Source organism: Python bivittatus, unplaced genomic scaffold (genome assembly GCF_059951505.1).
Source record: "Python bivittatus isolate LINGU-HERP-01145 unplaced genomic scaffold, Pbiv_v1 ctg000810_np1212, whole genome shotgun sequence".
NCBI classification, from domain to species: Eukaryota; Metazoa; Chordata; class Lepidosauria; order Squamata; family Pythonidae; genus Python; species Python bivittatus.
Window position 1 is genome coordinate 3,593,052 of NW_028277111.1, and position 25,654 is coordinate 3,618,705.

The 25,654-nt window shown below is 41.1% G+C and overlaps 1 protein-coding gene and 1 pseudogene across 8 annotated transcripts in view; one reads left to right on the forward strand and one right to left on the reverse strand.

The window, feature by feature from the left end:
• Positions 1–253: 253 nt before the first annotated feature.
• The window catches only part of LOC103052576 (zinc finger protein 263-like), a 32,322-nt gene continuing 6,921 nt past the window's right edge, over positions 254–25,654 (reverse strand). For 5 of the 8 annotated variants that reach the window (XM_088129563.1, XM_088129561.1, XM_088129566.1 and 2 more), the window contains one exon: positions 13,485–24,845. In XM_088129563.1, the coding sequence (XP_087985689.1) occupies positions 23,662–24,845 (1,184 nt within the window). In that variant the 3' untranslated portion in view covers positions 13,485–23,661. Of the gene's footprint in view, positions 517–13,484; positions 24,846–25,654 lie in introns of those variants that run through there. The other 3 variants (XM_088129567.1, XM_088129568.1, XM_088129565.1) reach the window with 3 other exon arrangements.
• Positions 5,065–9,978, forward strand: LOC148213943 (uncharacterized; annotated as a pseudogene).

The window sequence follows — 25,654 nt, forward strand, 5'->3', positions numbered from 1 at the left end:
CATGCTTCCATGCTTGCTCTACTCAGAGATGGCAGAACTTTCCATCAGACTCTGGTGGTATTTATTTTGCAAGGAGCCAACATGGGCTTCTAATCTGGATTGGGATCTTAGGGTGTCTACATATAGTTTGCCCATGACATGCAAGTAGATCTATCCCAATGAAAATCTGTTCTTGAGCTTCATAGAAAAAAGTCCAAAGAGAAAATACTCACAGAAGGACCTACCTGTGGGATTTTGTAGATGCCTAGCATGGTTGAAATCTGGATGGAGATGTCAGAATTGGCCCCTTCAAGGACAGTCATGAGGTTTCTTTGTTTTCCACATCTGTAATTTGGAACATTTGTCTCCCCAGTTGAAAGCTGGTCCAATACAGCATCTGTTGTTATGATTTTGTTGAAATAGTTGTCATGGATGCTGTAGCCCAGGGTGATATTAGGCAACAGCGTGGGATCCTGGTTGATCTCCCGAATGGCAAAGTAGAAGGACAGGATGCTCCAATGATTTGTGGGTCCTTTCCTGCAGATGTATGTGAAACACATGACATCAGTAACAAATGTAACTCATTTAATTTATGCTTTTTGACTCCAGAAGCTTCTTTACTATCAAAATAACAATGGTCTAGGCTCAGAATCAAAGGGTTAGGGTTTTTTGATGTAGGAAGATAGTCATCTTCCAAATTATCCTTCTAAAACAACAACAAGCCAATAACCAACCTTCTCTGGGCAGATTACAAAGTTACTCAATCCATTAAAACAGAAAAACTATTGAGAATAAAATGCCTTGATAAATACCCAGGAAAAGTATTAAGTGCCAGCCTTCCAATATATTGCAAACACTTAAAAGAAACTCCTAATTATAAAAACTATAAGAATGTGTTCTTGGATAAATCTCGCACTCTTTAAAAGGCTATATATTCAGGAGCACTGCAGTAAAAGGAAAGTGTTTTGCCATTCATCCTCTTATGTTAAGGGGAGAAATAAATCAATGAACTAATCTTGCCTGTCTTATGTTTGAAAAGGAGGGAGTTACAAGCTTGAAAATTCTGCTCTGACTCTCTCTTATTCTAGAAATCTGCTTGTCTTTTTGCAATTTTCTCCCTCAGCCAGTTAAAGCAATATCTTTCTTAAAATTAGGAGAGCTGCAGTCCAACTTTATGCTCCCTGATCAATCCATCCTTAGAATAACCAACAAGAGTTTCCTAAATTCCAAGGAATTCACAATCCCAAATTTATGTTTTAATAGCAGTTAGTTAATTGAGTAGCCTTGACCGGGGTGAGTATGTATTAATGCCATTGTATCTTTCTGCTTTTTCTATTTATATTCTGTGTTATAGTACTGAAGGCACCTCATATCTAGAAGATGTTTTTTAATAGCAGCCCCAGATTTTCTGTAGTTGGCCTAAGAATTCCAAAATGCAATTAACATGTACTCTAGGACTATTATTCATATATTGTCTAGGAGACAGTGGGTTAAAACGTAGACAGAGAGTTGTGAACCTGAAAAGCTAAACCAGGTTGAATCTGATTAGGCTGTGGATGCAAGTCCAGGATTCCAGAACAGACAGGAAGAAGGCCATGCAAACCACTTGCACCATATTGCTGGCAAGAATATAACATGGCTGTGATCATGTAATGCACAGGGGTTAAGCTTGATTCGATAGTTTTTACCTTTTTAAAACTTTACAACAACTATGTACTGTATAATCAGCTCCTTCTCTCTCACAGACATATGCGCCTATGTGCACAAACACAGCAGCATTATGCATGCCTACCCTTGGAGGGGGTTAAATATCACATGTCTTCCCCCCCCCCCATATTTTCCCCCCAAAGCCCACTGCCTCCTCTTCTGCAAATGGATCAGGCACTTGTAAGTATATACTACTTTCATTCACTAAAACCTTAAGAATGTTAGATACCAACTTCACAATAGATCTGGTGGAAGTTCATTTATCCTACCATAGAATTCTTATTCTTGTAGACTTCTGGAGTTCAAAAGGAATTAATCCAACCTCTTCCCATAAGGATCTACAAGGCAGGAAGCAAACCAGCATACCTGACAGGTAGACCATCCAGCTCTGTTTAAATGCCTCCAAGAAGGTGCCCAAATAGAAGCCTCTGAGATCTTTTGGCCAACGGTTTAAAAGGCAAAGCCAACAGCAAAAGCTAGATCTGTGTTAAGGTATGTCTTCTGCAAACCCCTCTCTAGTAGTCTGGTCTGGTAAGTGCTTCTTTGGATGAAGAGTTTGGATAAACTCCACCCCTAGAACACAGCCTGCCTTTAAGATTCCCTTTCAGCTCCAAAAACTTCAGTCCTCAATTTAATCTGCAAAATGAATTTCCACCTTCCATTATTTTATGTGAACAGAGACTGTAGCTTTTGAGGAGAGGACAGTTCTCCACTTCAACTTTATCTTCCCTGAATGTACAATCCCTGCCTATTCGGAGTGTGTTGTTCTGGAAAACAGGCACTATGAGGCCCACTTGAAAGAGCAATGAGATATGGGTTTGTGCCGGAGAAGCAATGAGATCTGTTGCTAAAGATCTGCTGGAAGGCCCTTCAGAAGGATGCACAGACATTTTTGTTGTTGTGCCAGAGAAATCCACACCAAAACCAATGAGTTGATATTTCAAGAAAGCAGACAGACACAGTAGAATAAATGTCTAAAGATGCAAGAGAGATTCCAGAGCTCTATTTGGGCACCTTAAAGTTCAAAAGGAGTCTCACCAGCTACAGTATGGGAAAGGAGCCCCCAAAGTATTTTTCCCAAATAAAGAGGGGACAATTAGTCCCTCCAAATTTGAGAGGACTAGAGCTTTACAAATTGGGCAAGTGGAATTGGCCACAGAGTGACTTACAAAAGAAATTTAACTGATGGAGTTGTGTTGAAACTGTGCTGTAGAAACCAAGCTTTGGTTGCGGAGATGACCCCACCAATGAGATAGTCTCCTGGCCTGTAATGATTCAATATGTCTACTTCATCTCTCCCCAGAGTTAAGGGACATTTGGCTGGAAGTATCCCACAGGTTGTCTTGGGCAACAGCAGCAGCAGTAGAAGCAAGAGGATCATTCCTGGTCTGTCTGGTTTGGCCTCCTACCTTCTGAAAGCTTTTATCTGATAACCAGAAGAATGAGAATGAGAGCAAGACAAATCCCCTCTTGCAAGACTTCAGGCTTCAATGGCTTTCCAAATTCAGACAGAGCCCAGTCAAGGCATTGCACTGAAAAGGGATGAGAGTACATTTGCCAGCATAGTCCCCGGCCTGTCCCCAAGTCCCTTGTTGTGCTAGGGACATTTATTTAACCAGCATTTCTGATGCAAAATAGTATTAATGTTGCTCCTGAATCTGATGTTTATGTCAGTGGCAATTCTTAGAATCCCTGGAGAATTAGTGAGAAAATAACAGACAAATGACTATGATGTTGACAATAATAAGAAGTATCTCCTCTGTGATCTCCAGAACTCTTGCTATAGCTCCAAGCATAGAGACATAACTGGAGAAACTTTAGTTCGCAAAATTTACTGAGGTGATTCTATATTCTACCTAAACCTGGCCAACCACTCTAAGTCCAGTTCAGCTCTTGATCCAGGAAAAGTTGGATAGCATTGACATGATAGGACAAAATATGAAGAACAGTAAGTCCATAATAAACCACCAAGAACTCTTGAGATGGAGGGAATATAGGGTTATTCCCATATGTATAGGGTTTGTTTTTACAGTTGATTTTTAATGGATTAATTAATTTTAATTATTTATGGAGTATTTTTAATTGTTTATGGGTTTTTTATTTTAATTGTGAGCTGTCCATTTTATCCTCATTTGGGGCATAAATTCCCAATACTACAGCCTCATGTAAGTCAACTTCCACCCCTACAAATCTACCATGTTCATCTGTTAATACAAGTTCTGGTTTTAGCTGGGGATTAATATACAAAACAACTCAATTTCTTTCTTTGTTCCTGCTGAAATAAATTCTTCACCCAATTTTTTATAAATCAAATATTTTGCATCCTTTTTTCTAATATGAGTGTCTTATAGGCAAATTATATCCTGTTGTAATTTTTTATAGATAGTGAAAGATTTTTTTTCTCTTTTGAGGAGCATTTGCTCCATTTATATTCCATGTTAAACATTTAAAAAATCAATACCCATACCACCTAGTTCAGAATCATCCCTTTCAGATTCCTGTTCAGTCTGTTGTGAGTTTTGTGTAACTTCTTTTGACACCTCCATTTAAATCTCCTCCAGTTCTTCTTTAAATTTTTCTAGAAACTCTCTCGCCTTTTAAACAGAATTCAAAAGAAATCTCTCCTGTTTGAAAAGAAAAATAACACCTTCCAGTTTGTCCCATCAAAAGGGGATCTTTTTCTGCTTTAATCTTTCAGTCAAAAAAAATATTCCTTTCTCTTACATAAAAATCTAATAGGAATTTCTTTTAGGACAATTATATCTGTATTATCATTCTTCAGTCTTGTATTAAAATGCTGTTGCAAAACTTGATCCCTTGTCTTCTTCCTTACAAAATGCACCAAAACATCCTTTGGAACATTTCTTGTTCTCACAAATCTTGAATTTATTCTATGAACTTTATCTATTTCTGCCTCTGTATCCCCGTCTTCCCCATCCAAAAAGTTTGCCAAAACTTTTATAATCTTCTAATATCTTCATCAGAAACTTCTGGAATAGCTCAGACAAAATTCTTTCTCTCTTCAATTTTCCATGAAGCAACTTGTGGGCAGGAGAGGGAGAATTACAAGGACCCCAGGATAGTGCCACTACATATAATCAAGTGTGAAAAAGAGATACATGGAAATGAATGAGCACCAAGCAAGAATGAAAAAAACCTCACCGAAGAGAAACAAAATGAATATGAAGATCATGGGAAAGATATCAGTCCTACTTTTCCTTCTACTTTGCATCAGAAATTACATATAAAACAGGAACAATTTAATTGTATAAACTGTGGGAAGAATTTCAATTTGAACAGTCACCTTATTTCCCTTAAAGAGGAGGAACCCTATGAATATGGAAAGGATTTCAGTAAGAAAGAGCTGTTTATTTTGTACCAGAAAATTCACACAAAAGAAAAACCACATAAATGTGTTGAGTGTGAAAAGAGCTTAAGTAGGACCAGTGGCCTTACTTTCCATAAAAGGACCCATAGAGGAGAAAAACCATATGAATGCGAGAAGTGTGGAAAGAGCTTCAGTGTGAGTAGCCACCTTATGATACATAAAAGGATGCACACTGGGGAAAAACCATATAATTGCACATACTGTACAAAGCGTTTCAGTATGAAGAATAGCCTTTTGAAACATAAAAGAATCCACACAGGAGAGACACCATATTAATGCATAGACTGTGGAAAGAACTTCAGTGACAGCAGCGGACTTAATACCCATAAAAGGATCCATCCTGGGGAGAAACCGTATAAATGTACAGACTGTGGAAAGTGTTTCAGTGATAGCAGTGGATTTAATTCCCATAAAAGGATTCACACTGGAGAGAAACCATATAAATGTCTGGAGTGTGGAAAGAGCTTTCGTCAGCAAGGTCGCCTTATGAAACATAATAGGATCCACACAGGGGAAAAACCATATAAATGTGTGGAATGTGGGAAGAGCTTCAACGAGAGCAGTAGCTTTACTTCCCATAAAAGGATCCACACAGGAGAGAAACCATATAAATGCACAGACTGTGGAAAGAGCTTCAGCCACAGCAGTACTTGTATGCAACATAAAAGAATTCATTCTGGGGAGAAACCATATAAATGTACACAGTGTGGGAAGCGTTTCAGCGAAAGCAGTAGCTTTACTTCCCACAAAAGGATCCACACAGGAGAGAAACCGTATAAATGTGTGGAGTGTGGAAAGGGCTTCTGTCAGAGAGGTAATCTTACGATACATAAAAGGATCCATACGGGGAGAAACCATACAAATGTGTGGAGTGTGGAAGGACCTTTAGTGAGAGTAGTGGGCTTACTTCCCATAAAAGGATCCACACAGGAGAGAAACCATATAAATGTGCAGAGTGTGGGAAGAGCTTTAGTCGTAGCAGTAGTTTTACACAACATAAGAGAATCCACACAGGAGAGAAACCATATAAATGCATGGAGTGTGAGAAAAGTTTCAGTCCAAGCAGTAATCTTATTTACCATAAAAGGATCCACACAGGAGAGAAACCTTATAGATGCTTGGACTGTGGAAAAAGCTTCTGTAGGAGCAGTAGTTTTATGAAACATAAAAGAATCCACACGGGAGAAACCCTATAAATGCACTGAGTATGGAAAGAGCTTCAGCCAGAGTGGTCACCTGATTTCCCATAAGAGGACCCACACGGGAGAGAAACCATATAAATATTTGCCTGCCATAACAGACTGCACAAAATGATATAAGCCTGGAGCATAGGTAGAATTTCAATGCAAACAGTCTTACATCCTATAAGAAGGTCCACAAAGGAGAGAAATTGTATACATGCCTGGAGTGAGGAAAGGCTTCAGTTCAAGCAGTTATCTTATCATAAAAGGTTCCATGCAGGAGAAAAACCATGTAGATAACGGGGGTGTGGAAAAAGCTTCTGGAAGAGCAGCTTTGATCAATTTGCCATCAAGTTTGTGTTAATTCTTAGTGATCAAAGTGCACCCATTGCTGTTGCAATTAAGGTCCATCCACCTTACTACTGTTTATCCTTTTTCTTTCCACTTTTCCCAGCACTACAGAGAGCTAGTCGAAGACATGATCATTTGTATTTCAAGAACTCTGATTAACTTGTGTATGATCCATTTGTTTGTTTTCTTGGCTATTCAGGATATTCTCATGAATCTTCCCCAACAACAGAGTTCAAAAGTATCAATACTCTTTCTAATCTTGCTTCTTCAGAGTCCAGCTTTCACTTCCATGGAGTGTCACAGGAAAACGATTGCCTGCACAATTTTGATCTTTATGGACGTGTCACGGCATCTTTTTCAAAGCCTTCATTGCTACTCTACTCTTCAAGTGCTAGTGTGCGGCGTATTTCTTGACTGCTTGTTCCTTTACTTTTTTTTTACTTTATTAAGAATTTTTTGGTAGAATAAAAGACAAATTGAAAGAAATGAAAGGAAAAAGTGCAAGAAATTAAAAAAAACTAAAGTTAAAAAATATATGAATGACTTCTGACCTTCTTTTCAACAGATAATTACAATCTTATCCCTCCTTCTTAGATGTTATACAAGTACTTTCAGCCTCTCATTTAATCCATGGCTTTCTTAATCTTCAAATCCATAAATCATTTCATTTCTTTCTTTTTTCAGCAAAAAGTCCATACAAGGTTTCCAGTCTTTCAGAAGTTTTTATTTTTTCCCTGACCAAACCATTTCTGCAAATTCTGACATTTTCACAATTCATTCCTCCACTGTGGGAATTTCAGTATTCTTCCATCGTGCATACAATAATCTTGCAGTTGCCATATACAAAATTAATCTACCATGAGCCTTTTCTAATTCATTGTCCATAAGGGTTAATAAAAAGAATTCTGGTTTCTTCGCAGTATTAATCTTCATAATCCTTTGCATCATTGTGTGAATGTGTATCCAAAGTGTCTTAGCTTTCTCACAAGTCCACTATGTGTGATAAAATTTCCCCTCATGGCTTTTCACATTTCCAGCACTGGTTTGAAATACCTTTGTACATTTTTTATAATTTCTCTGGTGTCATATACCAATGATACATCATTTTAGAAAAAAGTTCTCTTAAATGATGACACAATCTGGTTGTCTTTAACAGTCTCTTTTCAAATTAATCCTTACCAGTTTCTTTAGTTTCATTCCACAGTTCCTCTGGTTCCCTATCACTCAGGCTCAGTATTTCAAAATTATTCCTGATGTTCTCCTTGAAAATGATGGTATGTGCTCAAGATGATATTGTGGAAATTGGTTTGCTTTGTTCTTCCACTTTAGCTTGACTTGTAACTTGCATATGAGCAGTCTGATCTGCTTCACAGTCAGCCTCTGTGTCTTTGCTGTTATAGCTGAGCACTTCCTCCTTGTACCAATAATATAGTCAGGTTAATTTCTGTGAACTCCATCTGGTGATGTCTACTGAAGACTGTCTTAGTAATGAAGAAATCATTGGATTGGCAGAAAGATATTAGCACAGATATTCTCTTGCTTCATTTCTCTTTCATAGGCCATATAGTCCAGCTGTGTTTTCCTTCTTATTATTTCCGACATTGGCATTTCAATCTCTAACCACAAGCAGCATGTCTTGCTTACACATTCTGTCAATTTCACACTGAACTTGACCATAAAATTCATTAACCTCTTCTTCATCAGTGGTTGGAGCATAAACTCATATTAAAATATTGTCTGCAAAGTTTAATATCAGTTAAAGTCACTGACTGCATTGTATCCAAGTACTGTGTTTGCCATATCCTTCCTGATTATGAAAGCTGCCATAACTGCTTTGTTTTTCATGTCCTGAGTAGTAAACAGAATGATCTTCTGACAGTATTCAATTCCAGTCCATTTCAATTTGCTGAATGTCTGGGATGACTTGAGGTTGTTTCATTTCATTTTTCACTAAGCTGAAATCCATAGTGTTCACACTTCTTGTGTTCAATTTTTTCATTGTAATTCTGCCTTTGCAGCTTTGGATTTTCTCATACATGGCAACATCAGCAACTAGACATCCCAAAGGTTTTAATCTGGCTGCATTATAGAGGTGTCTGCTTGCTTTAACTGGGCAGCTGGGATAACCTTTACACTTTTCAGTGGTCCTTCTGGGAATGTATATCCTTGGCATACACTCCCAGTCCTCTTTGCTCTTCCCTCCCAGGAAGACCCTCTCACCATAATGATGCAGAATTACAGGAGTTGAGTGGGTTAGAAAAACAAATGCATGCTATGAGAAGAGCTTGCATAACAATTTGTCATAGAAGAATCCACACTGGAGAGTAATCGTATAAATGCCTAGAGTACAAAAAGAGTGAAATAGGAAATAGGTATTTTTTGCCGACAGTGACATAACGTTCACAACTGATGGTATTTAGAGGGAAGAAAAGGGTCATGCTTAAGATGTTTCTCAGGTGTAGGAATTCAAACAGTTCCGATTGGCTTTTTTAGATTTTTATAATATAATGATTATTGAAGATTAACATTTCTAATGGATTTGTGATAGTGATTTTGACACATGTTTTGTTGCAGTGGGTCAGCTGGGCTCATAGGATAAAAAGCTGGTGATCTCAAACTCTCCCAGAAGTCTTCTGGGTTTACAGTATATATCCTGGCTGTGTCCTTCTGTGCTGGAGTAGCTGTTTGGCACTTATTTTTGCTACCACCTATATTTCAGATGGGGGATGTGGTGGCGCAGCAGTTTAATGACGCTGAAAGTTGCCGGCCAGAAATGGTCGACGCTTCAGCGGTTCAAGTCCAGCCTTCATGTTAACAGGGTGAGTTCCTGCTTCCTCCCCAGTTCCTGTCAACCCAACAGTTCGAAAACTCATGTGAGTAGATAAATGGGTACTCTCACTCCGGTGGGAGGAAAAACGCTGGCGGTGCCTTGCAAAAGGAGTCAGGAGCAGTTGCCGGTAACTGTGAAAAAAAAATGTGCGCGCCTGAAAAGGGTGCGAAGCAATGGAAACCCCGCCTCCTGCGCTCGCCAGCTGGGCTCTGCTCTAGGAAGGAGGCACTGGCAAACCACTTCCGAAACACCTTGCCTTGAAAACTGCAAGGACTTGTCCAAGCAGTCACTGCAGAGTCGGTAATGACTGAGCGCAGATTTAAAAAAAAAAAAAAAATTCAGATGGCATCTCCCTGGCATCCTCCCCCTCCCCAAAGTTGGGGAGACAGATTGGCATTCTACAGTCTATACTATCCTGGCAAATAAAAGATAAAAATGAAATAATTTATGAAACACTGCAGTTTGCTTATATAGCATCCTCTGTGCAGGATAATGCGTTCTCATACACTGGCCATCTGTAGTGTAACCATGGAAGAAATAAGGTGTGGTGGTATGATCAACTTTTTCTCACAATGATGATGATTTTGATGTTGGTGCTGCCTGACTCAGCAGCTCACACAGGATAAAATGATAAAAATACAGTACAAAATACATTAAAAAGATGGATGGGAATCCAGTCATACAACACAAACACATGCAAAACACATCCAACAAGGGGCCCCATCCATCTTAACCCAAGGCCTGGGAGGACAGCCAGATCTTCAAGGCATTCTAGAACACCATCAGGATGGGAATCACATTGGATCTTGGGGCGGGTACCTCATTCCAGAAGGCAGGTGCTACAACAGAGAAGGCACATTTCTTGGGTCCTGATAGATGACACTGCTTAATCAAGGAAACCCAGGGAGTATCAACTCTGTTGGCTTGTAGCCCCTGGTCAGAAACCATGGGAGATAAGTGGTCCCTCAAATAGCTTGGTCCCATGACATGTACAGCTTTATAAGTGATAACCAGTATCTTGAATCACACCAGGAAACATACTGGCAACCAGTGTAACACAAAAAACCCCACTAGCACCAGTGTCACACTTTAAAAAATATGTGGTAGTTCTAACTTCAGGTATTAAATATTGTTTGTATTCTCTTTTTAAAAACTCTTAAAAGGTGGCAAAAGACCCCAGACGCTTTGAACCTCAGCATTGACTTGAAGACCCAGAAAATTGTTATGCAGCCATCAGCCAGATCCAGGGGACCCATTTACTGTCATTCTAGGAGTTTCTGATAAGATGAAAGGACATCTTATCTTTCTCCTCTGCAACTCTCATATACAGGTAGTCCCCAGTTTAAGAACGAATTCCATTCCCAAGGTCTGTTCTTAAGCTGAATTTGTATATAAGCTGGAACAGTATTATTGTATAATACTGTATAAGTAGTATTGTGTAATTAAAACATTGTGAATTTAACTCAAATCATTGTGTACAAACAGTCCCCTATTTACAAACAGACTGTGTTCCAAGAGGCTGTTCGTAAGTCTGTTTTGTTCGTAAGTCCATCAAGCAAAAAAAAAAAAAAACGCAATTTGCACCTGACATAAGTGGCATAGGCACTTGCAGTGACGGCATAGGCGCGGCGATGGCGTAGACTCATCCTCTATAGTTTTTTCCATCTTCCTGAAAAAGTGGTCTGGTGAACTTTGTGTGGTGGTCTTCCTCTTCTCATAAATGCCACTGTAGCACTGGATTGCATCATGGACAGCTGCAGACACCTAGGTGAAGTGCTCCACATTAGGGTCCTGCATCTCAAACAATGATAGCGCTTTCTCAAGCTGAACCCCTCTGCCATCACCTTGGTCTGGAACCACTTCATTGGTTTGATCCCTTCCTCTTCCTCTTCCTCTTCGTCTTGTTTTCACTGCTTCTCCAACTCCATGAGGTCTTCACTGGAGAGGTCCTCTGTCTATGCAGCTAGCAGCTCATGAAAGTCCCCCTCCTCCAGGTCAAGCTGAAGCTCCTTGCTCAGTGCAACCAAGTTGCTGATAGCAGCCTGCAACTCTTTTTCTGCCACCTCAAGCCTGAAAGAGTCTTGAACAAACTGAGGGCACAGACGTTTCCACATCCTGTTCATGTTCGCAGGGGTAACCTCACACCAGGCTGCATCGATGTTCTTGATGGGCTTGTAGATGTTGTAGGACTTCCAAAACTGGCACAAGGTCATCTGTGAGTCCACTTCGGTTACCTGGACTGCCTGCCTAAATGTGCGCTGAAGATAGTATTTTTTGAAGGTTGCTATCACTCCCTAGTCCATCGGCTGCGGGAGGGAGGTAGTGTTGGGAGGCAGATACACAACCTTCACATTGAGATGGAAATCGTCCAAGTAAGGAGGATGAGCCAGGGCATTATCCAGTATCAGCAGAATCTTGAACTCAATTTTTTTGTGTGGCAGTACCTCTCCACTTTGGGATGAAATAGTGGAAAAACCAGTCCTCAAAGATGACAAGGGTGACCCAAGCTATCTTGTTAGCCTTCCACACAACAGGAAGTGAGCTTTTTGAGATGTTCTTGAGAGCTCGTGGGTTCTCAGAGTGGTAGACTAGCAGTGGTTTTAGGCTCAGGTCACCAGAAGCATTGACACCTAGCAGCACAATTAGCCTATCCTTCGCAGCTTTGAAGCCCTTTGAAGGTCTTCTCCTTGCTAATGTACATTCTGTCCAGCATTTTCTTCCAATAAAGCCCTGTTTCATCCACGCTGAATATTTGCTGGGGCAAATAACCATCTTCCTCGATGATCTCCTTGAGGGTTTCTGGGAACTCCTTGGCTACAGCCTTGTCTGCACTTGCTGCCTCACCACTGACTTTCATGTTATGAAGATTCATATGAGCCTTAAAGTGATGGAACCACCCATGGCTTGCAGCAAACGCCTCTTCAGCAGCACCTTCACTGGCCTTCTGTTGTAAGTCATGGAATAAGCTCTTAACCTTCTCCTGGATCATCACTAGGCTAAGCAGCACACGTCGCTGATGCTGGTCTTCGATCCACATGCCAAGCAGCACCTTCATCTCTTCCATTACTTTTCCTCTCCTCTTACATATTATTGTGGATTGCATAGGTACTGAATTTTTCACATGTTCCATGATCTTGTCCTTGTTCTTAGTTATCATTCCAATGGTGGAACAATTCATGCCGTAGGAACATGCCACATTCGCCATCTTTTTCCCCCATCTCATTTTCTTCAATATCTCCATCTTCGTGAGCATCATAATGGATTGCCACTTCTTCAAGCTACCCCCCCCCCCCCCTTTCAGGACTCTTGCGCTTAATTGCAGACATTTGCAGTTAAGCAATTTGCAGTTGCCACACACCAAACACAACCGACCATATGAGAAGTCAAGACCAGAAGTCGGCACCAGAAGTCAGGAGATGGCAGGAAAGGGTTAGTTTTCAGTGCGCTTTCTCCTGCCTTCTGGGCCAACTTCTGGTTCCAACTTCCAGTTCCATCTTGTTCACATCAGCCAAAGTTCACAACTTGAAAGTTCGTTTGTAGGGGACCTTCTGTATTTAACTTTGCTACAATAGGCTCTGTTCTTAACTATGGGTCGCTCGTAAACTGGGTGTTCTTAACCCGGGTATTACCTGTATTCAAAAAAGCCTCTTTGGTATTCACCCTTGACTTGGGCCTATTGTTCTTTGAATCCCAGAAGCTATTGGCCACTAATGCCAGTGCATTTGGCATCACAAACAGGATTTGAAGACAATTCCATTCTGGGGGAGAAAAGTCACCAAGAAGAGAGTGCAGAACACTCTCTGAGTCATACTGGAGGCGGTTGAGCATGGTGGACCTACAACTAATGTAATAAATGCCTGCAGAATTTGGGTAAAAGGGGAGCAGAAAGCAATGAAGGAGATGGGATGGATTGTCTTCACTGTGCTGTGTGGGAAGTTCTAGAGGCCACTTGGAAGCAGGCACAGCAACAGGCAGATGATATTCTTACCTTTAAAGGAAGCAGGCTCTAAGGGAGGGTCCGAAATGGCAGAGTTAGTTCTTCCTTTATGAAAATAGCGTTACTATTGCTTACTACAACCCATTAGCTCATTAACAGTCTTTTATGCTACTTTAAATATTATTGCAAGCAAATAAAATATTCCAACACTTTGGTGTTTGACCAGACCCAGGGTGGGGCAAGGATATCCCCTTCTATGCCCTCCTGGTTCCCCAGGGGGCTGGTGGGGAAGGGAGAAACCAGTTTATAGTGGGTGGTGGCGGTGGCAGGAGAAGACCTCCTTTTCCAGTTGCTGTTCACCCACAGAAAGGCTACCTCAGAACTGAAGGACTTCAGAGAAGGGCTGGTTCAACCCTTAAGCCTTGTTCCCTTATTACAACAGTATGTATAATGCAGCATGGCAAATATAAACACAGTACGGCTTTTAAAGGGGCCTAAATGCTTATAAATACTACAGATTGGCAGAGGCATAAAAAGGGGGAAGTCAGAAACCAAATAGCTTCTTTTTTAAAAACTTTTTTTGGTCATTCATTTTATCTCTTTTTTATTTTTTTCTTTAATATGTACAAATTATAAGAAGTAACAATTCAGTGGAGACCTTAGTACTAAGTATAAAGCTTAAGACAGAAACCTTTATTGTATAACAAATAGTTTGATGTATTTTGCAGTTATTTATTAACGCCACATTTAGCTTTGGATGTAAAATTTAAAGAACTTTATGGTTATCAACACTGTCATTTTAGAAATCATAGTTAATATTGATATAAACTTCTTTATCTTTAAAGGTTTAAGTTATCTAAAACATTAGTGTTAATCTCTAGTCAATAACGTATAAATACCACTGTACCCAAATAATATAATGTACTACTTGTATTTATAATAATACAAAAAAACATTTTTTTCTAATGCAATTGAGAAAAAAACATTGGCTAAATCAATTACAGCATGCCATTCTCTAGCACTTTTCTCAGTTGGCTCTTGTTACCATGCTGGGAATGAGAGTTGTTAATGGCAGATATACCATCATCCTCCAGTTATAATTCAGTTTTCCAACAGACCAGACATGTAGGTTTGTGAGCCACTGTGATGCTAATAGTTGGAATATTTTGTTGATATATTCTGACATATTTTTGTATGTATGGGGTGGGACTGGGGCATCTTTCCTTCCATTAGGCAAGTCCCTTAATTACTTTTAAGAGGTCATCTCTCACTTGCAAAATCTCCTATAATTTCTGACTTTCTCAAAAACATATTTTTACTTTTCTTGCTCTTTTCCCTCTATTTATCAACATGACTGAGGTATCTTTCCTTGTCCTTTCTTGCTTGATAGTTGAAAGGCTGTATCAAATCATTATACATCATTCTTGTTCTCTGAAGTTTTCACCTCAGTCTTTCCTGGCTAGTTTTTGAAAACAATTTGGATGTTTTCTTTAAAATTCTGAGTTTTCTTTTTCTTCTACACAATGTATTTTTATCATTTCTCATTGCTTCTTGGGTTCTCCTTTTAGTAAATTAAATATATTCAATCTGTAGTTTACTCTTTTCAGTAAGTTAAGTGTATTCTGATTGTCCTTCATCTGTTACACCTCCCCTCTTGAATTCTTCAAGTTTAATCTGTAATCTGATGCCTATAATTCAGAGCCTTTTACAATTTCCACCTGGAAGTATCCTGGATGAATGGACTGTATTTCTCCATCTTCTGATTTCTATTGTATAGTCAAATGAGTTTAATGTTCTCCATAAGTTGATGTTCAGATGTAAAGTTTGCGTTTATGTTGCCACAGGCCTCATGAGGAAGAGGCTGAATAAACCGAGTCAAAGCCCACAAGTCAAATAAACAGCCAAACTAAAAGATAGACGGCCCTGATGAGATAGGAGGCAGCAGCTGAGACACTGGGGAGAGACAGGCATTTTTCTCTTCCCTCAGAACTGGTGTGAGGGAAAAGTTCTTCAAATTCTTTCCCTCAGGTAGAGCCAAGATTCCAAAGAGGAGAAGAATCAAGTAGCCCAGCCAAGAACAAACAAGCAAAAAACATGAAGAAAAAGTAAAGACTTTGACAGAACAGAAATAGAAAACAGAAACTAAAAAGGGTGTGAGACATATCAAATTCTGTAGAAAAAGGGATATAGCTCTATGCTGAATGACCATAGGGTTATACCAGGATTAAGACAACAGAAATATAGAAGTCAGCAATAAACAAATATATTGGAGATATAGAATAGAAAGATATGAAATTACAGTATAGTGAAATTGGACTTTAAGGAATACAGTGTAGATAAAGAGCTTACAGAAAATAGTTAAAATAGAAAATAGTTTTATTATTAGGATTAATTTCTGAACTAGGCATTTATAATTTACAATTCCTTTTTGATTTGTAAGCCTCCCTTCTGAAAAATAAAAGTCTCCCCCAGCCACTGAAGGGAGATACAAAAACCCAACCAACTGTCCAAGTTTCCAGTGCTTTTTGTCTGTTGAGCCTGGGTCAGTCTGGTTATTGGTGGTTCAAGAAAAGAACCCACAAGAAGTGGTGGCAGAGTTGTGGGATTGTCTCAGACTCAAGGAGACCTGTAAGTGTTGTGAATGAAAAGGAAAAAAGAATTGGCTGTTAGAGGGAGAGAAACTGGTCCATGAGGATCTGCAAGCACTGGCCAGCATATTGGCCTCAGAAGCAAGACGACAAACTAGAGCTTTTAACTAGGCAATCAGCGATGGAAGAGACTGAGGGTACTGCTGTTCCTATGGGTACTAAGCAACTGTGAAAGCAACTGTCCAGCCTCAGCCTAGTGTTAAGACAAAAGTAGTAAAAAAAGGAATTAGATCCTGATTCTTGGGCTAATATCATTCAGAAATGCTAATGCAACATTAGGAAGAAAGGGCTTGGTTAATCAAGAAAGATAAGTGGATTTGAGGGAGGCTGGGTGGAAGGATCACTTGGAATGGGAAAAGCATGAGAGGGAGGTACAGTGGTACCTCGGGTTACGAACGCCTCTGTTAACGAACTTTTTGGGTTACAACCAGCTCCGGCCACAAAAATTTACCTCGGTTTGCGAACTCCGCCTCGGGGTACGAACAGGATATGCGGCCATTTTCCCTCCCGTGACACGGTCCGCGGCCATTTTTCCGCCCAACACGTGGTCCACGGTCATTTTCCGCCCCTGACACGTGGTCCGCAGCCATTTTTCCACCCGACACGTGGTCCACGGCCATTTTCCACCTGACACGTGGTCCGTGGCCATTTTTCCGCCCCTGACACGTGGTCCGCGGCCATTTTTCCGCCCAACACGTGGTCCGCGGCCATTTTCCGCCCGACACGTGGTCGTAGGGAGGGGGACTCTCCCTCCAAGCAATAGCCACCTCCCTGTCCTCCACGCCAGAACAGATTAACAGTAATTACATTGAACCTTATGGGGAAATTTCCTTCGGGTTGTGACCAATTCGGGGTGTGACCAGAGTCACGGAACGAATTAAGTTCGTAAACCGAGGTTCCACTGTACACAGAGAAAAGTTTAGAGGGTTGCTGAATCTAATAAAGGGAGCTCAGGCTCAGAGAGAGGTCTCTTCCCTTTCAATGGCTACTGAACAGCTAGGGAGGGGAGCTAGTCTCCAAAATATAAAAATGCCAAGGTTAACAGAGGATGAAAAGATTGAAGCATTTTTTACAACGTTTGAGCAAGTTGCTGCATCTTTTATGGGTGGCCTGGGTGGCCCCTGGGTGGGTAGTTTAACAGGAAGAGCCGTAGGAGCCTATACCAGTCTTCTAGCCAGAGAGGCAATGGATTATCATTATCTTAAAAATGTGATTCTATACCAACATGATGTAACTCCTTTCATATACCAACAAAGGTTTAGAAATGTTATCTATGATGCCAGGGAAGGGGTATGTGAATTATGGGCAAAATTGGCTGATTTGGGTAGAAATTGGGTGTGGTCAGAGGATAAGACTAAGACTAAGGATGAAATAATAGAAGAGGTGATACAAGAGCAATTCTTAAATGTACTTCCTACCAATGTACAATTTGGGTGCAAGACCACTACTCAGAAACTGGCCAAAGGGTTGGCATAGTTGAGGGAAAAGATAACTTGAAGGGTACTACAGAGACAGAAAAGAGAGATGTAGAAATTTGTCCCAGGAAATTCCAAAAATAAAGAACTGACTGGGTTCAAAGAGAAAGGTAAAGGGGTGAAAGTCTTCAGCCCAGACAAAAATAGTGGGGGGATGGAGAGAACTGTACCTGTTATAACTGGAAGGAGGGCATTTGCTAAAAGACTGTTGAAACCAGAATAGAAAATGAATGTTGATAATGATTCATACATCCCTGGGAAACCAAATCATGGTCCCAGCCAAAGTTAATGGGGTAGTGTCAGAACCTCTGCAATCAAGCAACCATCCTGCTAGCTTGCTTGCTTCAGTCCTGCCATTCAAATGCTAAGAGGATGAGGGGGAGCTGGTAGACACCAAGGGACTATCGCCTAGTTTCTCAGCAGGAGACCAAGAGATCATCGGGGATGGGCGCGAGGCAACCTGAGGAGCAAGAAAGGGATTACCAGCGACGGGCACAAGACAACCTGAAAAAAGGAAGGAGAGAGGTGCAAGGGGAAAAAGAGATGTGTAACTTTTGGCGCGCATGGGGTTCAGTTTCAGCAATGCTCTTGACCTGTATACCAGTCCTAAATAAACAAACTTTCCTTTGAATCTACAATGGTACCAAGGAGAGTTGCTTTCATTGGGAACTGTGTATTGCTGGTCATTACAGGTAGCTGTTCAAGGTCTTGCGGATATGGGAAGTAGAAGGCCCTTAGTGCATCTGTATTTTGTGAAGGGAGGGGTACAGACAGTCTCAGATGTTGAATCTGGGGGCAAATATTATGAGCCTGTCATACTCTACAACTTATCCACCTCAGTTCCAGTTGAACTGCAGTTTTCCATCATAACCCTGTTCAGACTTTTGCAACCACTGACTCTGGGGCTTCTTGTGACTTTATAAGCACTGCATTTGTGGACCAAGTGGCCCTTCCTGTATGTTCTCTCAAGATGCTGGTGTTAGTAGAGACTGTTGAGAGTTGCCCCTTGGTTTCAGGTCCCATTCCTAATGTTACCACTCCTGTAACCATGCACTTGGGGCAGCACCAGAAGCAAATACAATTTCTGGTTACACCAGCAATTGAATTTCCATTAGTACTGGGGCTATCTTGGTTGCGGCTACATGATCCTTTGATCTCTTGGTCCAAGGGAATACGATCCCCCTCTACCTTGTGCTTTTCACTCCTGCAAAGTAACTTCAGCAGAGATTAACTATACCATTTGGGAAAAAGAGCTCCTGGCTATTAAAGAGGCCTTTGAGACCTGGCGACATCACTTGGAAGGGGCACAGCATTTGATCAAAGTACAAACAGACTATAGAAACTTCGAACACTTATGCATAGAACACAAGCTAAATCAGAGACAGATGTTGGTCACTTTTCTTTGCACATTTAAACTTTGTAGTTTCCTATGTACCACAGGCTTGCAACAGAAGGGCCAATGTACTCTCATGATTATCAAACTACAGGTCCAAGGCTGGGGAACAGCCTGTAACCTCCATACTGCACCCAAAAATCTTTGCCACCACATTGGGCCCTACTCTCTTAACTTCTCATATTTGTGAACAGCAGGAGCGGGACTCATTCGCTCAGAAGCAACTTTGCAGTCTTCAGACTACTTCAAACCAGTCAATTATCTCTCAGTTTACAGTTGAAGATGGACTCCTATGTCATTGCGGGCATGTCTATTTTCCCCCAGGGGACCTACATAAGGAAATTTTACAATTAACCCATAAGTCTCCAGCAGCTGAACATTTCAGCCTACACAAAACCCTTCACCTGATTACCTGAGATTTTTCGTGGCTGCACATCAAGGCTGAAGTGCAGTGGTACCACCTGTTCAATGTGCCACCAGGCAAAAAATGTGTCTGGTAAACCTGCCGGTCTGTTACAGCCCCTACCGGTGCCCTTGGGTCTTTGGTAAGCCCTCTCCATGGACCTCCTCACCAATCTTCACCATTCTCAAGGATTCACCACTATCCTTATGGTAGCAGATCATTTCACCCAGATGGTACATTTCATTCGTGTTGGGGTTCCATCTGGCAGAGATCCCACTCTTTTATTCTTGCAGCAGGTCTTCAGGCTTCCTACCCACATGTATAGTCTCAGATTGGGGTGTCCAGTTCACTTCTAAGTTTTGGAAGGCCTTGCTTAACCATTTAGATGTTAAATTACATCTGTCTACCACTTTTCACCTGGAGTTGGATGGAGAGGCAGAATGGGCCAACGCCGTATTAGATATTAGTTCCCAGCAGGATAAATGGGCCCAGCTACTACCTCTCACCAAGTTTGCATATAATAATTCTCTACAGGCTTCCACACAACCAACTCCATTTTTTGTTACCTACAGTTATCACTCTTGATTCTTTCTGGCACCTGTATCATCTTCCTCACTTCCAGCCATTGATACAATACTTTCAGATTTACAGGCCGTGTAAGAGATTATCTGAGACCAACTGCAACTTGCTAAGGAATGGTACAAGCATTCTGCAGACCAACACCATCAAGCAGGACCGCCATTAAGAGTTACAGACAGGGTCTGGCTCTCCACCAAGAATCTGCCATTACATGGTCGTACAAGAAAATTAACTGCACATTTCATAACTCCCTTTCCCATCATTGCACAAATCAACCCTGTCGCTTACAAGCTTCAGCTTCTATCACCTTATCGGATTCACCCCATTTTCCACTGCTCCCTTCTAGTTCTGGATGCCTCACCACACCCTGCACATGACACTCCTGCTCCACCTTCACCAGTGATAGTGGAAGATCATGGAGGAATATGAAGTCGATCAAATTCTGGATTCTCGGTGGTACAGAGGCCGATTACAATACCTCATTAACTGAAAATGGTCCAGAAGAACACTTGTGGGAAGATGCTGCAGATGCTCATGCTCCTTGTTTAGTCTCCAAATTCCATCGGTATTACCCAGGAAAGCCACGGTATTATCCACAGTAAAGGGGCAGTTGAAGGTGGGGGGATGTCATGCCCTCAGGGTCAGACTCAGTTGCAACTCGGGCTGCTTCAGGCACTCACTTAGACCCTAAGGTAATTCCTTCAAGGATCCCTGCACCCCACTGAAGTGTGCGACTTGCAAGCAAGTAGCAAGATGCTGAATTGACCAGCAGAAATTAAGGAAAGATTGGCAGCAGTTGTGCATGCTTGGCACGGAGGGGATTTAAGCCTCACAGAAACAGATTTCAATTGCTAGAAGCAACTTCAGCATCTGGCTTCGGGTACCATGACTCTTGCTTGGAATCCACTTCTTTACGACCCTGGCTTGTTAATTGACAAAGACCTCGTCTCTTCCTCAATTTGACATCATAAATCTTCGGCTTGACTTTGGACTGCTTGACTTGGAATTCGCCTTCGCCCAGTTAAGCGCTTATCCGTGACTAATTGCTGCTTCCTTGCTTTTTGCCTTTTACTCCACCGACTCCTGCTGCCTTGCTGTCGGAACTCACAGAAACAAGTCTTTCCCTTAGCACTGCATGTGCCCTTGACCTGTGTCTAACTCTTGAAGGGGTGCTTAGAAAGCCAGGACACAAAATAGGGGAAGGTTATCCAGATTTCAAGAGAAATCAGAGTTGTTATTCTGCATCAGGAGTCATCCCTATACCAAGAATCAGATAGAACATGTAGCAGTCCCCTAGAAATACCAGAAAGCAATATTAGAAATAACACATGAGGATCCTTGTCCTGGACACTTTGGTAGCAATTGTACTATGTATTGGATACTGGATACTTCAGTACTGCTAATACCTGTCTGTTGGCCAGGGATTAGCAAGGATGTGTATAAATACTGTGAATCCTGTCCTGTCAGTTAAGCCAAAAACAGCAGGATGCAGTTCCAATGGAAAGGATCCCCAATTCCCACTCCATTTCCTAAAATAAGCAATGGATATAGCAGTTCCTCTACCAAGGTCCAGCAAAGACAACAAATACATATTGGTTGTCTGTGATTATGTGACCTGGTACCCAGAAGCTGTACCACTTAAAAGTATGACTGCCAAGAAAATAACTGAAGAGAGAGATCTTTACAGATCAAGGGTTTAACTTTCAGTCAGCCTTTCCTAAATACCCATATACAGACTCAGGGAGTAAGGGCATTCATACAAGCCCTTATCATTTCCAGGCTGTTGACCTGACTAAATGAATCAGACGCTGAAGGGAATGCTTTGCAAGTATGCCAGTCAGGTCAGGACCCAAAACACTGGAACACTTGACTACCTTTTTTATTATTCGCTTATACAGCCATTCATTTAGCAGCTACCTTGTTTAGCGACCCTTCGCAAATACAACAGTAATAAAAAAATATATTTTCTGACCAATGCACCCATTTAAGACCAAATTTCCTGCCCCTAGCAACAAAAGCTTTCAGTGTGAAACTGATTAAGATCTGTTTGGAAGGCAACCAAGGAGAGATATTAAACGTTATCAAAGAGGGATGGAGTGGAAAAATTGGAATGCCTTAAGAATTTAATTGAATATACACTCATCCAGCAAAATAAATTAAAGGTGTTAGGACAGCACGCCCAAGAACATCTAGTGATAGCTATGGAAAAACAGAAAAAGCAGTATGATAAAGGGTGAAGCCAAAACAATTTGAAGAGGAGGAACAAGTACTATTGTTACTACTTAGCTCAGAAAATAAATTACATAATCATATAATTATATAGTCAGGAAAATAACTGGTCCTGTAAATTATCAGATTGAGCTGGAAGGAGGAAAAAGGAAAATGTATCAAGCAAATTTATTACAAAAATGGTATGACAGAACAGAGCCTGGAACAGCCCTACTAGTCCTGAGGGAAAGAGAACCCAAACTATTAGACAAACCTGGGATGTAATACTTCAATCCTCACAAGAAAAAATCCACATGAATGCTGAATTGACCCAGACTCAACAGGAAGAAATAAAAAAGGCGCTGGATGAATTTCCAGAAATATTCATCTCTCAACTGGTTTTAACCAGTTCAGTAGAACATTGTATAGATATTGGGGAAGCTCAACTAATCACACAGCAACCTTATAAAACCCCTGAATGTTTAAAAGGTTTTAAACATTCTTGGTTCTGTATTTGGAGGCCAGAAGGGATAGTTAACCATGAGTTAATCCACTCAAAGAACACACAGAGCCATGGCTAAGGACAGGGAGACTAGAACAAACTATGTTTCCAAATTTCACTTGAGGTAATAAAAAGTTCCCTTAAAAGAACACCTTTTCTCAGACTGGCAACATGCAAAATCTAATCATAATAGTTTAATGTGCTGGGTGAAGAGGTCAGAACAAATATTTTGAAAACCATGAATGTGGTCTGGTTTTCTTATGTTCCCAATGAATTTTCAATCACACCTTTCCATGTGCCACTTTCACATGGCTTGTCCAAACTGGCTTCTTTTACGGAATGTAAATGATTATGGTAGTCCTCAACCTACATCAACTGGGACTAGAATTTCCATCACTAAGCGATGCAGTCATAAAGTACAACCGCATTGCTTAGTGACAGCAATCCCTGCAGTCCCAATTGCCATCATTAATTGAATCCCATGGTCATTAGGCGAGGCAACTTCCTACCGAAGTCAGTGGGGAAGCTGGCAGGAAGTTGCAAATCACAGGCTGGCAGGCAGGTAAGTGGCTGCTGCTGGGTGGGGGAGGGAGGGACTGCGCAAGGGTGGGGAGACTTATCCCAGTGACTTGCAGTCTTCCCTACCAGCTTCCCACTGGGGAAGCAGGAAAGGAAGGTTGCAAATGGCAATCATGTGAATTCAATTACAATCATGTGACCATGGGGGGTGCTGGGACGGCTGTAACTCCAAGGCTAGTCGTAACCACCATTCGTTCAGCACCATCGTAACTTTGAATGGTTGCTGAACGAATAGTCATAAGTCGAGGACTACCTATAGTCCTTTTAAAACTCTTTCCTCACTCCATGCATTTATATGATTACACTGATTATCTAATGTGCAGTAACATCAATCCACATATTACACATTTAAATATTTCTCCCTTGCATGGTTCATTTTATGCAAAGGCTCCTACTTAATCTCCTTCTGTACTCCAGGTATTCAGATGGTTTATCTTGTGTTCTTTTGTTTCACAATTACTACCTGACTAAAGCTGTATCCATGCACCATGAACTTAGTTTCTATCCTGTGTGGATTCTTTTATGCATCATAAATTGACCACTCTGACAGAAGCTCTTTCCACACTCCAGACACTGATATGGCTTCTCCCCTGTATGAATTCTTTTATGTGTCATAAGGCTGCTATTCTGACTGAAGCTCTTTCCACAGTCCATGCACTCAAAAGGTTTCTCCCCGGTGTGGGTTCTTTCATGACGGGTAAGAGCACTGTTGTGACTAAAGCTTTTACCACACTCCAGACAATGATATGGCTTCTCCCCTGTGTGAATTCTTTTATGTGTCATAAGGCTACTATTTTGACTGAAGCTCTTTCCGCAGTCCATACACTCAAAAGGTTTCTCCCCAGTGTGGGTTCTTTCATGACGAGTAAGAGCACTGTTGTGACTAAAGCTTTTGCCACACTCCAGACACTGATATGGCTTCTCCCCTGTGTGAATTCTTTTATGTGTCATAAGACTACTATTTTGATTGAACCTCTTGCCACAGTCCATGCATTTAAAGGGCTTTTCTCCTGTGTGGATTCTTTCATGATTTGCAAGGTGACCTGTCATACTAAAGCCCTTTCCACACTCCATACATTTAAATGGTTTCTCCCCTGTGTGGATTCTTTCATGTATCCTAAGTTTACCTCCGTGACAGAAGCTCTTTCCACAGTCCATGCACTTAAAGGGTTTCTCCCCAGTGTGGGCTCTTTCATGACGAGAAAGGGCACTGTTGTGACTAAAGCTCTTTCCACAGTCCATGCACTTAAAGGGCTTCTCCCCTGTGTGAATTCTTTCATGATTTGTAAGATGACCTCTCACACTAAAGCCCTTTCCACACTCTGTACACTTAAATGGTCTCTCCCCTGTGTGGATTCTTTCATGTATCCTAAACTGACTTCTCTGACAGAAGCTCTTTCCACACTCCACACATACATATGGTTTCTGCTCATTGTGGATTCTTTCATGCTTCATAAAGTCACTGTTCTCACCAAGGCCCTCTCCACACTCTTCATCTGTGATGACATGGGCTTCAGTGCCTCCAGATGAAAATGATTTCTGCCTTCCATCTATTTCACAGGTTTTCTCATTCCTTTTTGGTGCCTCTTGATCTCCAAACTTCTCTTTATCCACTTCATATTTGGCTGTTTGCAACAGTGCTACACTGTGCTCCTTATAATTCTCTTTCTCCTGTACACAGGCTGCTTTAGAAAACAAAAGAAAAAGAGAAGAGAAAATTTTTTGAACAGAAACGGAGGCTGACATTAAGTTTACCACAAAAATAAGCTGTATCCACGTGGAGGTAGGAACCATCCTGAAACAGAAAAATGTCTTGTGCAACTATCAAGGTCAAAGTTTTTGCTTTGTAATGGTCTGTCAGGTGCACAATTTAGGCAAGTAGGCAGTTGCAGAAAAAACTGGAAGTTTAAACTCCTTAGAATCACCTGCAGGCTGCACACAGATTTCAAAAGAAAGAACTATAAAAGAAGCCACAGCAGGTAGATAGAAAGACGGGGGGAGGGGTGTTCTTCTAGGTTTGGCAGAAGATACTGGCTTTTGTGCCTAAAGGAGGTTTGGAACTCATTGTCTCCCAACTTCTAGTCCATAACTTTTAACCACTACACCACACTAGCTCTCTGGCAGTCCATTTGTAAGGATCTTGAAGACAGTGCCATGACTGCTAAGAGCCTATATGGTTTTGTTAAAAACCGATGACATGAGACCAACTTTGTCATCTTTTTTGGCAGGATAAATACTCTAGTAGACAAGGGGAATGCAGTGAATATAATCTACCTTGATTTCAGCAAAGCCTTTGACAAAATTTCATATGACATTCTCATTGAGAAATGAAGTGTTGTTTTGGTGGCACTACAATAAGATGGGGCCACAACTAGCTGACTAATAGCACTCATAGAGTCAGCATTAGTGGCTGTACATCAAGTTAGAGAACAGTAACTGATGGGGTTCCATAGGGATTGGTCTCGGGACCAGCATTATTCAAACTTTTTATTAA